The sequence below is a fragment of the Sinohyriopsis cumingii genome, chromosome 19 (assembly GCF_028554795.1).
Source record: "Sinohyriopsis cumingii isolate HCF-2022 chromosome 19, ASM2855479v2, whole genome shotgun sequence".
Lineage (NCBI taxonomy): Eukaryota > Metazoa > Mollusca > Bivalvia > Unionida > Unionidae > Sinohyriopsis > Sinohyriopsis cumingii.
Window position 1 is genome coordinate 42,021,473 of NC_142979.1, and position 16,455 is coordinate 42,037,927.

Genomic DNA, 16,455 nt, shown 5'->3' on the forward strand with positions numbered 1-16,455 from the left:
TTTCATTAAGATATTTGTTTTGCAAATGACACCAAACGGTCTGATTCAAGCTATAAACGTAGACATCTGCTTGATAGATACACATATGTGTATGTACTATATTTAATCAATGGTACTGTGAATTTCATGACGCTATTCATACGTTAATTTTTGTTAATGAAATAATTAGTTACAGAGCCTCCGTTTCCTCAACTCGTCTATTACAATGTTGTAAATAGGTTTTATTGTATGGGACATGATATTAACAGGTGAGACATGAGCTGCTACCGTCAGTTTTATCAAATGGTACTGTATTTTATTCAGTATGTTTTATCTTAAATGTTTAATTGCAGACACATAACAAATTTAACTGAATTAATTGATTATCCCAATGACATGAGATAAATTCAAGCGAGTGTCGTACACATAACAAAGAGCAGGTAATGAGGACAGATCCAAGTAGTTGACAGCAAGCTTACCTATATCTGTCACATGTATCAACATCTGCGCAATATTTGCAAGAAGGTCATGGAAAGAATAGATGAACAATTCTAAACTGAAGTGGGTTCTTGTTTTGGAATCAGTTCTTTGTGGATGTTGGATATTTGGATATACAATTCTTTCAGTGTTCTAATATAACTTGGTGTGTGACAACATTGGAATTAGTGTCGGAGACACTAAAGGCAAGACAGCCAAAGATAAGTGGTAGAACGTTGTCAAATTCAGGTATATTTAACATTTTAATGTTTTTTTCTTTCTTCTCTTCTGTTAAAACAAGCTCGGGAAACTAGTAATAATAATATAAGTTGGGTAACTGTCCTTTTGCATTCTTATCTGAGGAAGGCAGTACTAGTTCAATAATTTGTGTCACTGTTTGTAGTTGACAGCTAATCTTGTAGGTATATTGTCCGAGTGTAGTTCTATATTTTTGATCTATCGTCTATTGAGATGTTGGTCCAGTTTAACGCAGACACGGAATTAAGTAGCAACTTTTATTGGAACTAATTCACTTGTCGCCAGTAAATCTAATAGAGGCTTAAATATTTTAATTATCTGAGCACTTAATCATGCAACGTCTGGTACTGGATGTAAAAGTACACATTTTTGTTAATCACGCACTTACACTCACTGTTTCAATAACCATTTATAACAATTAATATAACGTAAACAATACATTCAAGGTTGTCCAAGGGCGAAGAGTCTCCAGTATATATCTTTATGTCATATATATATATATATATATATATATATATATATATATATATATATATATATATATATATATATAATGCTTCAACTGGTTATTTATCCTTGTCTCATTTAGAGTGCATTCACCTGTCGCTTGTGACAAAAGGTCACATCGTGAGTTTCTATAGTTTCTCTTGCGAAAACATCGTTTAATTTTTTTCTTTTCTTGTACATTTAAGCTCATAGTCATCCATTCTTGTTGTCTTTTCTGACTCTAAAATATTAAATATTTTAACTGGAATCCCTGAGTTTACAATTTATAAATATAATTTTGTTAGTTTATGTTTTGCATGTCTTGCATACATTTGGCTATAAATATTTCTTTTGTTTTATTATATCAACTTGATCTGACTTTCACGTTTACTAACCGATTTTATTTTTTATCTTCACTATCTTAATTATCGTCTTCCTGTTGGCTAGTGTGTTCTTGGTAATATTGGTTGTGCTTGTTTGTGTTGCCGCATCTGCTGTCGTTATTGTTTGAAATGAATCCACCATGGGGTATTATAGAAAAGTATTTCCCGAAATCGGACATGGCGACGTAATTTCGATTAAAATAGTCTGGCGTTCGTTGAGAATCATATTTAATTAAGCGAGTGTCCTAAAACTTTATATAGAATATCTGAGACATTTTAGAATTCTGTTTGCCGACTATTTACTAAAATTGTCCATATGCAGATTAAATGGAACCTAAAATAACCTGAGTATGTTCCATTATAATTTTGTGTGGAAACGAAAAATATTTCTTAATTCTTGGAACTAAGATCATGTACTCTTTCTTCAATTTGTGTCTGTATGTGTGTGTGTGTGGAGGGGGGCAAGGCCAAGCAGCACACATAGAATATTTAATATCGAAGCAACTGGAGCAAAGTGTCTTGATCAAAGACATACCATAGTTGCTGACCAGGGCTGATCCAATAATGGGATTTGAACCTATATACTATTGGTCGCGATTCCATTACACTAACCACATTTTTGCTTGGTATGCACTTATCGATAGTTAAATGCTCCCAAACACCCCAATAAGATTATCAGGCATATTTTAGGATATTTCACCATAAAAACAAAATATAAAAAAGAAGAAAAACCCTGTAATAGAACAAGGTTAGTTAAATTAATAAACAGTAGCCTAATAAATTAATTAGGAATAAAATGGTCACCAAGAGAGCATTTACCCAAATATTTTGGGTTACTTTTGCTACCAATATATTAGATGACCTGTTGGCGTTTAATTTCTGTAAACGCTTATTTTTGTGCATGGACCTATTATCAGTATATAATAATTCTCTCTCTTGCTCTCTCTCTCTGTCTCACACACACACACACACACACACACACACACACACACACACACTGGACGTATTTGGGAAAGACAGTGTTTGACATCTGTACAATGCTTTCACAGTTTTTGAACACAAACGTTCAAAATACCAGAGAATATGTTCTTAAAGTTTAGACGAAAATCTCCAGACTCATCGTCCAAAGAGGCCACTGCTTGTTTTGCAAACCTCAAAAGTTCTGTTTAAGCATTATGGGATTGCGGACTATATAAATTAATATTCGTATACCTCCTAAGCTGAAGAGTTTAAAACTTTTCTGCATGATGACATCTTTTATATATACCAGGCATAATGAAAATAATAACCACTCTTGAGATGTAAAAATTTCAGCAACTGATGCAGGTCAAGTTCTTTTTCCCATCTTTTGACGACTATTGTTTTTGTTGTGCTTAGTTTTACTTCCCACTTGTAAACACCAGATTTGTGCAGAAAGACGTTGTGTGAATTGTCTTTCAGATTTAGGTCGAGGTCACAATTAATATTGGTGGCTGTCTAATTATGACTAACTTTGTTTTGGAACCTGTTTGACGGATGTCAAAGTTAGCGATATTGCGTAAAAACAATCAGGTTTTTAGTCCACTTTCCTATTGACATTTTATATATTTGGGTCTCGCCTAATAAGCTTTTACTACTGTCATTTCTACAATTTTATTTGATATTGATCTTTAATGGGATTGAACTGATTTCACTGTCTGGTTAACAATGGGTTGGTGTTGTAATTAAATTGGATAAATAACCCGATGAAATATTTGTCATGCAACTATTTTATTTTTATTTATCAGTCCTCTTACGAGCCAGATGATAACATGTTGCCATGACTACCATGAATACATGTTGAGTATTGCATTGTAATGCATCACATCGAGTGTATTGTCTCCTACTTCGTATATTAAGGCACGGGCACCTTGCCCAATACTATTTAAGACCACCCAATCAAGTTGGCTCTTTGACTTCCGTTACCCATGTGTAGGATTTTAATTCAAATTCTTTTTTTCAGCAACGATCGAATACAACTGTGCTATAATTCAGAAAATAAATATTACTACAGTGATAGTCAAATTTTTTGCTGCATGTTTCCCAGTAGCAATTACTGCAATAAATTACCGATGTCACAGCAGATGTTAGCAGGCCGAGAATGCGATATTTATCTCCGATGATCGTTTACGACCTACGACAGGACTGTCTGTAGTACCGTACCTTTGACTGACAAATGGTAGGTCAGTAAATTAGTAACTAGTAAGGACATATAGTTGCTGGCTCTCCAAAACTCGTTTAATTTGCTCAGTCCATGCCTTTCTCAATCACACATGATTTTATGGATTTTTCATATATTACTTATATTTATTTTTGTATATACATTGCTTTTTGAGAATTTTGACATCTTTTCTTTTTTCTCTATTTTGCCACGTAATTAACATTTTCTAACATGTTTCCTTCTTTGGAAGCAGTTAAGTGCTACACACTAGACCATTCTTCCCTCGGTCAGTGCAATACAATATCAAGATAAAAGACTTTGACACAAATGACGTCACACGTTTGACGCGCCAGAAGTTAACGAAAGCTCTTGAGTATTCCTTGGGTAAAGTACTTAGTAAAACATTGTTCTGCCTGTTCATTTGTTCAATGAATAACACCATATCACGAAATAAAAATTATCAGACCAGTGAGCTCATATACCAATATAGGTTTTATATGCCCACATTTTTACCTTTAAAATATTCAATGCAATGTCCATCCCGACACATTAAAGAAAATTACAGTGGATTTTTGTTTTTCATTGATCTTGCTTTTTTCTACAATGGCGCAACTGTAATATAACATGACGTTCCTCTAGATTTATGCAGACGGTTTAAAAAAATTAAAAAGTGTTGGTTTAATTATGTCTGATGTAAATTTCTTGTATCTATAATAGAAATGAAACCATAAATTCAATATACACGTGCTTTTCCCTGTCAACATATCACCAAATACGACAGATCCTACCTTTACTTGCTTATTAGATACTTAACAATTTGGGCCCTTAATAAAATGACCATTTTAGTGGTACCTGTTACATGTCCATTTGATATTAATTTCTTTGTGTGTATGTGTGTGAAAGAGAGAGAGAGAGAGAGAGAGTATTCATGAAAGACGATGTATTTCGCATGATGATGGTGAAGAGAAACTTTGTACGAAGCTACTAATGCCAATGAACATACAACATGGATGTTGGTCCATAGAGATAGCTGATATGATGCCACTGAACATACTGCATGGGTGTTGATGGAGAGAGAGAGAGAGAGAGAGAGAGAGAGAGAGAGAATCTGCTTTTGTCACAATGATAAAAAAAATACAATTTGCTTTATTGTTAATGTGCATTTGAAATGCCTAAATTAGCATGTCGCACAATTTATTGTAATTGGACTTATTTCTTTTTTTAGTACCTACTACTTTTATATTTTTAATTTCAGCAAAATTAGCAGTGTAACATACTGTATATATCTGTAGAGAGAGAGAGAGAGAGAGAGAGAGAGAGAGAGAGAGAGAGAGAGAAGAGATATCATAATGAAAGTAAATCACCCAACTCTCCTTCTAAGTCTAATACAAAGATATTAATGTAAACAAATGATTTTAAACTTAAAAGTGTACATTTTGGAAAATAAAATAACAAACATTTCTTCTTTTGTTCTCACCAGGATTTTGTCAAGCAAAACATCGTTCAAGCACACTAAACATATAAAACAAAACTTTTGGTCTTAATACATGTTCAGATCTGTTCTCAAACGTATACTCAACACAAGTTCGTAGCCATGAAACAAATAAAACAAGAGTTTACAGTTTGTTTGAGTTGTCTCTAGACCTATTTTATACACAGTCAGAGGTTGATTAAAAGTCACATCAAGGTTGTCTTTGAATTTTGTATACGCAGAGACTGACCAAATGTCACACTGAAGATGTCTTTGGATTTTGTATACACAAGGACTGACCAAATGTCAAACTGAAGATGCCTTTGAATTGTGTGTACACAGAGACTGACCAAATGTCACACTGAAGATTCCTTTGAATTTTGTATACACAGAGACTGACCAAATGTCACACTGAAGATGCTTTTGGATTTTGTATAAACAGAGACTGACCAAATGTCACACTGAAGATGCTTTTGGATTTTGTATATACAGAGACTGACCAAATGTCACACTGAAGATGTCTTTGGATTTTGTATACACAGGGACTGACCAAATGTCACACTGAAGATGTCTTTGAATTTTGTATATTTACGGACTGACCAAATTTCAAACTGAATATGCCTTTGAATTTTGTGTACACAGAGACTGACCAAATGTCACTCTGAAGATGCCTTTGGATTTTGTATAAACAGAGACTGACCAAATGTCACACTGAAAATGCTTTTGGATTTTGTATAAACAGAGACTGACCAAATGTCACACTGAAGATGCTTTTGGATTTTGTATATACAGAGACTGACCAAATGTCACACTGAAGATGCCTTTGGATTTTGTATAAACAGAGACTGATTAAATGTCACACTGAAGATGCCTTTGCATTTTGTATATACAGAGACTGACCAAATGTCACACTGAAGATGCCTTTGGATTTTGTATATACCGAGACTGACCAAATGTCACACTGAAGATGCCTTTGGATTTTGTATATACAGAAACTGACCAAATGTCACACTGAAGACGCCTTTGGATTTTGTATATACAGAGATTGACCAAATGTCACACTGAAGATGCCTTTGCATTTTGTATATACAGAGACTGAGCAAATGTCACACTGAAGATGCCTTTGGATTTTGTATATACAGAGACTGACCAAATGTCACACTGAAGATGCCTTTGGATTTTGTATATACAGAAACTGACCAAATGTCACACTGAAGACGCCTTTGGATTTTGTATATACAGAGATTGACCAAATGTCACACTGAAGATGCCTTTGCATTTTGTATATACAGAGACTGACCAAATGTCACACTGAAGATGCCTTTGGATTTTGTATATACAGAGACTGACCAAATGTCACACTGAAGATGCCTTTGGATTTTGTATACACAGAGACTGACCAAATGTCACACTGAAGATGCCTTTGTATTTTGTATATACAGAAACTGACCAAATGTCACACTGAAGATGCCTTTGGATTTTGTATACACAGAGACTGACCAAATGTCACACTGAAGATGCCTTTGTATTTTGTATACACAGAGACTGACCAAATGTCACACTGAAGATGCCTTTGCATTTTGTATATACAGAGACTGACCAAATGTCACACTGAAGATGCCTTTGCATTTTGTATATACAGAGACTGACCAAATGTCACACTGAAGATGCCTTTGGATTTTGTATATACAGAGACTGACCAAATGTCACACTGAAGATGCCTTTGGATTTTGTATATACAGAGACTGACCAAATGTCACACAGAGACTGACCAAATGTCACACTGAAGATGCCTTTGCATTTTGTATATACAGAGACTGACCAAATGTCACACTGAAGATGCCTTTGGATTTTGTATATACAGAAACTGACCAAATGTCACACTGAAGATGCCTTTGGATTTTGTATATACAGAGACTGACCAAATGTCACACAGAGACTGACCAAATGTCACACTGAAGATGCCTTTGGATTTTGTATATACAGAGACTGACCAAATGTCACACTGAAGATGCCTTTGGATTTTGTATATACAGAGACTGACCAAATGTCACACTGAAGATGCCTTTGTATTTTGTATATACAGAGACTGACCAAATGTCACACTGAAGATGCCTTTGCATTTTGTATATACAGAGACTGACCAAATGTCACACTGAAGATGCCTTTGCATTTTGTATATACAGAGACTGACCAAATGTCACACTGAAGATGCCTTTGGATTTTGTATATACAGAGACTGACCAAATGTCACACTGAAGATGCCTTTGTATTTTGTATATACAGAGACTGACCAAATGTCACACTGAAGATGCCTTTGTATTTTGTATACACAGAAACTGACCAAATGTCACACTGAAGATGCCTTTGTATTTTGTATATACCGAGACTGACCAAATGTCACACTGAAGATGCCTTTGGATTTTGTATATACAGAGACTGACCAAATGTCACACTGAAGATGCCTTTGCATTTTGTATACACATGGACTGACCAAATGTCACACTGAAGATGCCTTTGGATTTTGTATATACAGAGACTGACCAAATGTCAAACTGAAGATGCCTTTGGATTTTGTATATACAGAAACTGACCAAATGTCACACTGAAGATGCCTTTGGATTTTGTATATACAGAGACTGACCAAATGTCACACTGAAGATGCCTTTGGATTTTGTATATACAGAAACTGACCAAATGTCACACTGAAGATGCCTTTGGATTTTGTATATACAGAGACTGACCAAATGTCACACTGAAGATGCCTTTGGATTTTGTATACACAGAGAATTTCTTGAGGAACCGAAATTCTGCTAGTTAACAATTTTGTAAAGTAATTCTTAAACCATTTAACAACGATGCAAAAGCTTCGTACTATTCGATGCATACCAATACTTTATAGAAATTATGTGACAGTTTATCTTTTTTTACCACAGACGATTTTACTCCAGAAATCCACCATTCGTGGTCTTATGAAAATTTCAGATAAAAACATTACCAATTCACCAAAAACATTTAAAGCTCTTCTCATACAAGCTTTACGTTTTTGGTTAGATTAACAGATCTGAGTATAAAATAAATCAATAAATGCTATGTTTTCATAACCTGTGACCTCTAAGTAGTATGATATAATTAGTACAAACAAGTAATCTAACAATGTCTATATGATACCTCCTGGGAACCCTGATTTGAATAATTTCCAAAAACTTAAACTGTTGCTTTGCAGCACATTCAGTATATTTGTAACATGATGTGAAAACATGGTATGCTATTTGAAAGTGATTCCATGAGGAACTAATTATATCTCAACTTCAGCAGTTGATTCAAATGTAAAAACTGGTACATTAGTAGTACTTTACTTGCTACAATATCTATTCTCATTTTAGATGGATTAACATTTAAATTACAAATCTTGCTAATTCCTATACATGGTTTTCAAAGCAAGCTGCTTTCGTTTATGGGATTCGGGGGGAAAATAACGGTTTCATCTGCACACAAACCAGCAAATATAACTGAGAAAATACTTAACAGTAGCAGTGTCCATTGCCTCATGATATGTGCATACCATTTTTTTCTCCATTTAATCACATCCTGTAAAAATAAAAAGTGAAACTGACGTTAAAGAAAGGCGTATATTCACTGACAAAATATATTTTGTTTTTGTAGATAGACGCATATATAGCTCCTGTTTTTCAATGAAGATAAATTTTGAAGACGTGTTTAGTTTATCCAACATGTGAAATACATTTTTTCAAAATTACTATCCCTCTCTCTTCACATTTCTGCTTCTGCACTAAAACATATTTCATCGTTTTATTGTGTAATTAATTATCAATAATAAAGAATGTTCAAGAATAAATGAATTCAATCTCATTAAAATCAAGATCTATTTATAGATAAATAGACAGGCACCAATCCAATGCCATATTCTGCTGACCTTTTGATTCATCAATCAAACTGCAACTTTTATAGTTCTGAAAGTTCAAGATGTCGTTTGGATCTTGGAAAACAAAACCTGTCCCAAACACAAACTGCAACTCTGTATATGCTACATTACTAAAACTAAGTGGCCAGAGATTTTCAAAGGCCTGCAAAATGTGATTTTTTTATTGGTAATTGTCTCTGTTTTAAACAGATTGATTTGAGATAATTGTGTTGAATCTTAAAATGTTCGAGAGATTGAGATATATAAGGAAGACACTATCTTTCATTCGACCTTTATGTGCAAATCGTAACGTAGATAGCTGTTTGTCTATATTAAAAATACACTCTGATTTTGCGACCATAACATATAACCACCTGAGAAAATATTTTCCATGCATAATTATTTTTTGTTACAATACCGATCTTTGTTTTATCATTGTAGGCATTGCTGTGCAAAGGAAAGAGATAAATATTAGTAATCATATTGGAAATTCCGGATGAGAAACCTCTGCATTTTATTCAGCTAACGACACAGAAAAAATTGATTCTCGGCAAAGAATACAATCTTTGAAATCACTTATCTAAAGAAGGGAATCGGTTTTGTCATTTGCCAGAATAATCCATCCAAATGGGAATCGAGATCATGGGGACTGCAAAGGTCGATTAGGCATCAAGCGCTAACAGTAACTACTCGGAACAGAAAAAAAAATCGTATACGTTCTTATCGGTAATTTTTCAGGCAGGATTGCTTAATTCACCGCTGGACTTTCGCGGCACTGGTTCAGTAACGGTTGCAATTAAATAAATGCTTTTGAGTAGTAGGACGAATCGGATGATATAAAATTGAAGCAATGGATGATATACGTGATTGATGATTGCTACGGGCGAACTTGAATAATACAATAAAATCGTTTGTTGTCATCTCCCTACGAGGAAATCTTAATTCATAAAAGCAAAAAATGTGAATGCACGATGGAAGAGATTCATGGGTCTTCCTTCAGTGATCAATAGATGCGGAGTTTTATTAAAACCGAATGCTGGAATTCATTTTAGTAATAAGAAAGAGCAGTACACTCATTTGCTGCGAGCAACAGTAGGATGGGATTCATATCTCTTTGGGATATTGATAATTTTTAAAGGCAGCTTGTGATCATGAGCATGATTTCTTATACCTTTGATTGAACTCTGTCAACAGTGCAAATTTCTTTGCTCCGATTCTGAGGCGATATATTGGAGAATGTTGATGGATGGCTAGACACGGTGTCACTTTGCTGTCAAACTATCTGGAACAGTGCAGTGAATGCTTACAAAGCAAACTGAAGTATGATTAAAGAGACGATATTTCAAAGCCAGACAGGTAATATCAAGAGGTTTCCTTTAAATATTAAAGAGAGATCTTTAACTAGCCACCCAGAATAATGTATTCCTGACAACTTTAATATTTCGATTAATTAGTGTATGAATATATTCTCGGTGTTTCGAACAATTTGTTGCTTCTGAGTTAGCTGATGGATCTAAAGACCCGTATGTTCTCTGTTGATATATGGAATTTAATCCCATGATTTTCCAAATTCGAATCCAGTAGGGGTCGAACTTTTGTATGGGCGGATAAATTGTGGAAAATGATCAACACTGTATATTTAATAGCAGAATAAGAAACAAACATACGAGCAATACCCTTCGCTTTCTGCAGTGCTCAGTATATATTTTTCTTTCCAATGTATGTTTCAAGTGCTAGAGAAATAACCTATATAGAATCATACGTAAAGATAATAAATGATAATATGTGCCTAATGAACTTGGTTGCACACATTTCTTCCTCCTGCACAATATTCAAATATATCCTCTTAAAGTAACCATTATCCCGATACGTTCTTGCGGGACCAGTGTTGTTATAGAAAGTAGTGCTAGGACCAGTCTTGTTATAGAAAGTAGTGTTAACACAAGACTTGCTACAGAAGATTTTGCTATTGATCAAACTACTTTAGATATTTATTTTTTGGAGTATTTGAACGAGGGTTATTCATGCATATGGTTGAAGAATAAATGTATGTTCGTAATTGAGAGTGCCCAATTTGTATGGCTGAGAACCTGAGTTTTTGTATCACATATATTTTTGTAAATGATGATTTTATTGACTGCTTTTATCAAAGGACCAAACCAAAAACAAAATGGCGAAAACTGTCGAAGCAGACGACATCATTAATAGCTGGGCATCAGATCAAGACTCAAACGATCAGCACTCGCAGTTATCCCTGGAAATGAAACTAGGGACTCCAGCTTGTGCCAAAGAGCGATGGGGACGCCTGAAAACTACTCTAACCGCCGCTGCTACAGTTCAGAAGAAAAAGATGCGGCTGGACAGAGGTGATTCTTTTCTGAGAAAATTTTCTACCAGACACCAGGGCGCTGATAAAGTAGCACCGGAACTTGTCGATTTAAAGGATGGAAACAAATTTTATCGAACAAGAGTTAGACCATGCTGGCCACCCGTCCTATATCCGGGTGGAAGTGTTATGTTCTATTGGCTAGGCTTGGTTACTTTAGCATTACTGTATAACCTATGGACGTGTATCGCGCGTGAAGCATTTAGAGAGATTCAGAACGGGTACGTTGTTTGGTACGGATTGGATGGATTATGCGATCTAATTTATCTCTTAGACATTTTCGCACAGTTTCGTACTGGATATTTAAATCAGGGATTGCTCGTGTATGAGAGCTCAAAACTAGCAAAGAACTACATGCATTCAAAATGCTTTGTGCTGGACATAGTTTCACTGATACCTCTTGATTTTCTTCAGTTTTATCTCGGCCCTCACGCCCTTCTACGTTTTCCAAGATTCCTAAAAGTCTACAGAGGCTTGCGGTTCATACAGCTCTACGAGTCCCGGACGCAATACCCGAACTTGTTAAGGGTTTTGAACTTAACCCACATTTTATTTCTAGGCTCTCATTGGTTCGCAGCCTTCTATTACCTAATATCGGAAGTGGAGAATTTTTCCGGCAGTTGGTCGTACCCATTACCGGAAGGAGATTTCGCCTCTGTGACCCGGAAATACTTGGTGTCACTTCATTGGTCCACACTCACCTTGACAACTATTGGAGACTTGCCTCCACCGGAGACGAACTGGCAGTAAGTAGCTTCCATAATATTTTGGATTACATGTAACTAAAGGCAGACTATTTTTGCAATTTCTTACAAAAAAAACATTTCACTTGATTAATTAAAAACAAAAGTTTCGTGCAAAACAATGATCTCACTATTCTGCGTAGAGTACATATTTTTTTATTATTTCGTTCTTGCTGCAACCTAAAAATCTGAATCAAAATCAAGCAATTATCCTTCTATAGGAGGAAATGACGGATTTAAGAAGTATCCTTCTATCTAATGAATTGGCGGATTAAAGTAATAAAGAAAACAATTGTTTTTAAAGCCACTCGTGCTGGTACTTACATAAACATGAACTAATGTTATAAAGACTGTGGTTTTCATAATTTTCTGACCTAAAATAAAAACGGTGTCTACATATGTCCAGTACGAAAAGATTATTACACGTTTGTTTGTCAGCGGGAATCATAAAGTACAGGATGAAATACATACTAATGCCGTTGACAGGACTACATTTCCACGGGGCGTATCCCTTACCTTTTGGACATGCGACAGGAATGTAACGTGTTGAGAAAAAAAATTCATAAATTAAAGTCACGTGTCTAAAGGTGTACTGTCTATTAATTAAACCGTTTTTCTTCCAAGACGATTGTCTGAAAGAAATAGGATTAGTCATTTTTTGACAACAAATGTTGCTAACATCTAAACGCAAGTAATTGATATTTTCGTAGTTATATCAAGGCTCCAAGGTTTATGCTTATAATAGTAAATAAAATGTATGTACGATCGGATCCAGCTGGTAATAATTAATCTGGTCCATACATGGCAAATTGCGTGCGCACTCTATGGTACAGTTTATATTGATGGAAGAAAACAAATAATGTCATTGTTTAAGAGCGTACAGCATGTTATAACTTTGAATATTTAAAGTAGAATTGAAAATCGATTACCTTTAATCACCGATACTAAAATCGATTACCTTTAATCACCGATACTAATGTGAAATCAACATATTTTTTTCTTTGGAAGGTAACATAAAGAAATATATATGCTCAATTGTATGCATTCATAAAATTTGGAAAACATCAATGCCATTTGTGGCTTATATAACTTTAACAGTAATATATGTCAAGACTTTGTTTTGCAGGGATTGAGGATGGGTTTGTTAAGCAGTATGATTTAGAATTATCCATCCATATTTGCTTAACTCGTTCACTTTTATTCAATCACTGCAGATGTCAGTCATCTATCAGCAATGATATATAACCTGAAATTCCGTCTTTCATAAGTTGTCGCATATTGGATCAAGCAAAATTCCTGATAAACATTTATTATTAACTCTGTAATATAAAAATAGCTGACAAGTTACGCTCTTGTCGTGACAGTTCAATGCACATATGGTATATTTGTAACTGAAATTTTCAAAGTAGGATGGTTTATAACATACTTTGTGTTGCTATTTTAGACTGAAAATGATCTACAACATAATTTGTGTTGCCATTTTAGACTGAACATTAACTACAACATAAATTGTGTTGCCATTTTAGACTGAACATGATCTACAACATAAATTGTGCTGCTATTTTAGGCTGAAAATAATCCACAACTTATTTTTAACTCTAGTACAAACAGTCTTCAGTATCGCGCAAAAAGGTTTCGATGCGTTTAACAAAATGTAATTTTGAAACTATTTGTTGTTTTTAAATTAAAAAAAACCACTTTCCTAAATTCATTTATTCACGTTACCGAAGATTTTAATTATCCTATAACAAATCCACTATGATAGTGCTATTAATACTGACATGCCGAATCCTGTAAAATATATTGTCACTACAATGCGTGTTGTTACATCTGACGTTATTAGCAATAGAAGATGAAGATAAATTATTTTCTTGAAACAATTTTTTTATTGCTAGATGTTATTTCATAATTTTAATTGCTAGAAGTTTTGTTACTTCTTTGATATTTATGCAAACGAATAGTGTAATCATTTTTTAAATAGCCATGATGCTGGTCTTCCAATAATCACTCAGAGCAGTATGAGACCCAACGTCGTCATTTCAGTTCCAGTTATAAACATCATTTCAATGGAGTGTTAACTCAATGAAATAATTCATCGTTCTGACAAACATGGTCAATTTAGTGCGGTTTTATCGTTCCCTACTCATTTCCGAATAGATTTTGCAATTGAATTCCAATCAATCCAAAGTTGGGATTTGCTTTAACTGAAAAAGAAATATTTTGCAATGATTTTTGGAAGTATTCGTTAACGTCTACGTTTATAAATATTTAGATTATCCAACTTTTTTTAAACATTCTTTTATGACAGTATAAAAACAAAATAGAAATGAAAAATAAAAAAAAGGAGTAAAAAGAAACAGATGGGAGAAAATAATGAAGCAAAGAAAGAATGCAGTAAAGAGGCGCTGATATTTTCTTTTCTTTTGAGTCCCATATACAAAGTTTCATCCTTCGAAACATCTTATCCTCTTGCTTAAATCCTTGTTATTTATTTCATATATGTTTTCAAAGGATCGGGAAATATCCACATTCACTATAAGCATCCTGCCATTTTCCGGTCATTTGATCAAGTATGCAACAAATAAATAGAAAGTAAATAAATCCATGTTATTAAAGCATGACTATCATTCTATTCCAAAATACTGCTGGCAGGGTACGATTGACACTTGTCACTGTTCACGTTACATTCAAATCGTATTCTTTAGCTAATTTATCAACATAGTTAACTCCCAAGTTCTTTTACATTGATAGACAGTTTGGTCAATACATAAGTTATTAGTGCTTCTCAGCAAGGCCAAAGACCTTGATAATGAGCTAAAGATGTAATCGACAGAGTCTAATTCAACTATCTGTGTTGATCCTAAACAGTTCGAAATGGTGCATGAAGGTCAAGCATAGATCTCCAGTAACCTGAATGACTACTATTTATGCTATTTTTGAATTAAAAAATTTACTAATACAGGCTTTGTTGTTTGCAATGGAACATCTGAATCTTTGATGAGTTGATGTTACATGATGTCATCATTGATATTTATAATCATCAGTGTATATATATATATATATATATATATATATATATATATATATATATATATATATATATATATATATATATATATATATATATATATATATATATATATATATATATATATATATATAAGACTGAACATTTTGGGTCCAAAAATCTGTTAATTTTAATTTAGTGAAGAGAAGACGCTAGATTCTGTTCTTTCATAATTTAAGCTGACATTATTTTGTCCCGCAAGTTTTCATTGATTATAAAGCCGTTTGAGATTAAGGAAGGAAATTTGGTATATTGGTACATCATCATTTGTATTACGATAAATCAGCCCTCAGATCTGTAATGATACTGACTGATTGTTTGGGGGCCTCAACAGTCAAAAAGTATAAGTACAGGCTTGGGGGGGGGGGCTGATTTAACGGACTGTATCATTAGAAGATGTATCACTTACCAAACTGGCGATCGTATTTTCACTGTCAAGTTCGCGGCTTACGATCCCGTGTTTTCGGTCATACTTTTCATTTCCATTTGGAAGTTCAAAGCTGTTAGGTATACACACAATACTGCACACGTGTTTTTTTCTTCTGCGTCGGTAAAAATAACGAAATTGATATTTTCGTAGGGTTACAGTGAGACCGTCAGGGCGAGATATATTCAAAAGACATATCAATCAAATAATTTTCCCCCCACTCAGAGCAAAACACTAATGCTGTTTTACATATATTGCATACCCATCTTATTCGCTTTCAAGTTATTTTTAGCTTTACAATAGGATCGAAATTCAGAGAGAATTAGGATTTATAAACATTTTAGTCGCTGCGTCTACAAGAATATAAGAGCGGACGATAAAGATGACTAATAAATAGTGTCAGTCTGAGTTTATACTACGGGAATAAGTAATGACATTCACTGAATATCTTGTTAACTTTTTCTTTTTTACAAAATTCAGTAGAGAGCAAACAGTTTTGAGCGAGTTTTTGCACATTAACGTCAAAGATTTTAAATGTCTTTCACTGAAGTAAAGATGCAAGTAAGTTAAAAAGTGAACCAGTCAATAAAACAGTGTGAAAGTATCTAAATGGGACTCAAATGTCTCTCCAATTTAATCTCCTTTATTTTCATGTAATACTATCAAAATAATTA

At 34.1% G+C, this 16,455-nt stretch overlaps 1 protein-coding gene across 2 annotated transcripts in view; it reads left to right on the forward strand.

Annotated features, from left to right (window-relative positions):
- Window positions 1-447: 447 nt before the first annotated feature.
- LOC149775569 (cyclic nucleotide-gated channel alpha-2-like) overlaps window positions 448-16,455 on the forward strand; it is an 88,053-nt gene continuing 72,045 nt past the window's right edge. The window contains exons 1-3 of one of the 2 annotated variants that reach the window (XM_089943348.1): window positions 448-705; window positions 9,600-10,514; window positions 11,311-12,290. In XM_089943348.1, coding sequence (XP_089799474.1) covers window positions 11,329-12,290 — 962 coding nt within the window. In that variant the 5' untranslated portion in view covers window positions 448-705; window positions 9,600-10,514; window positions 11,311-11,328. Of the gene's footprint in view, window positions 706-9,599; window positions 10,515-10,704; window positions 12,291-16,455 lie in introns of those variants that run through there. The other variant, XM_089943349.1, reaches the window with a different exon arrangement.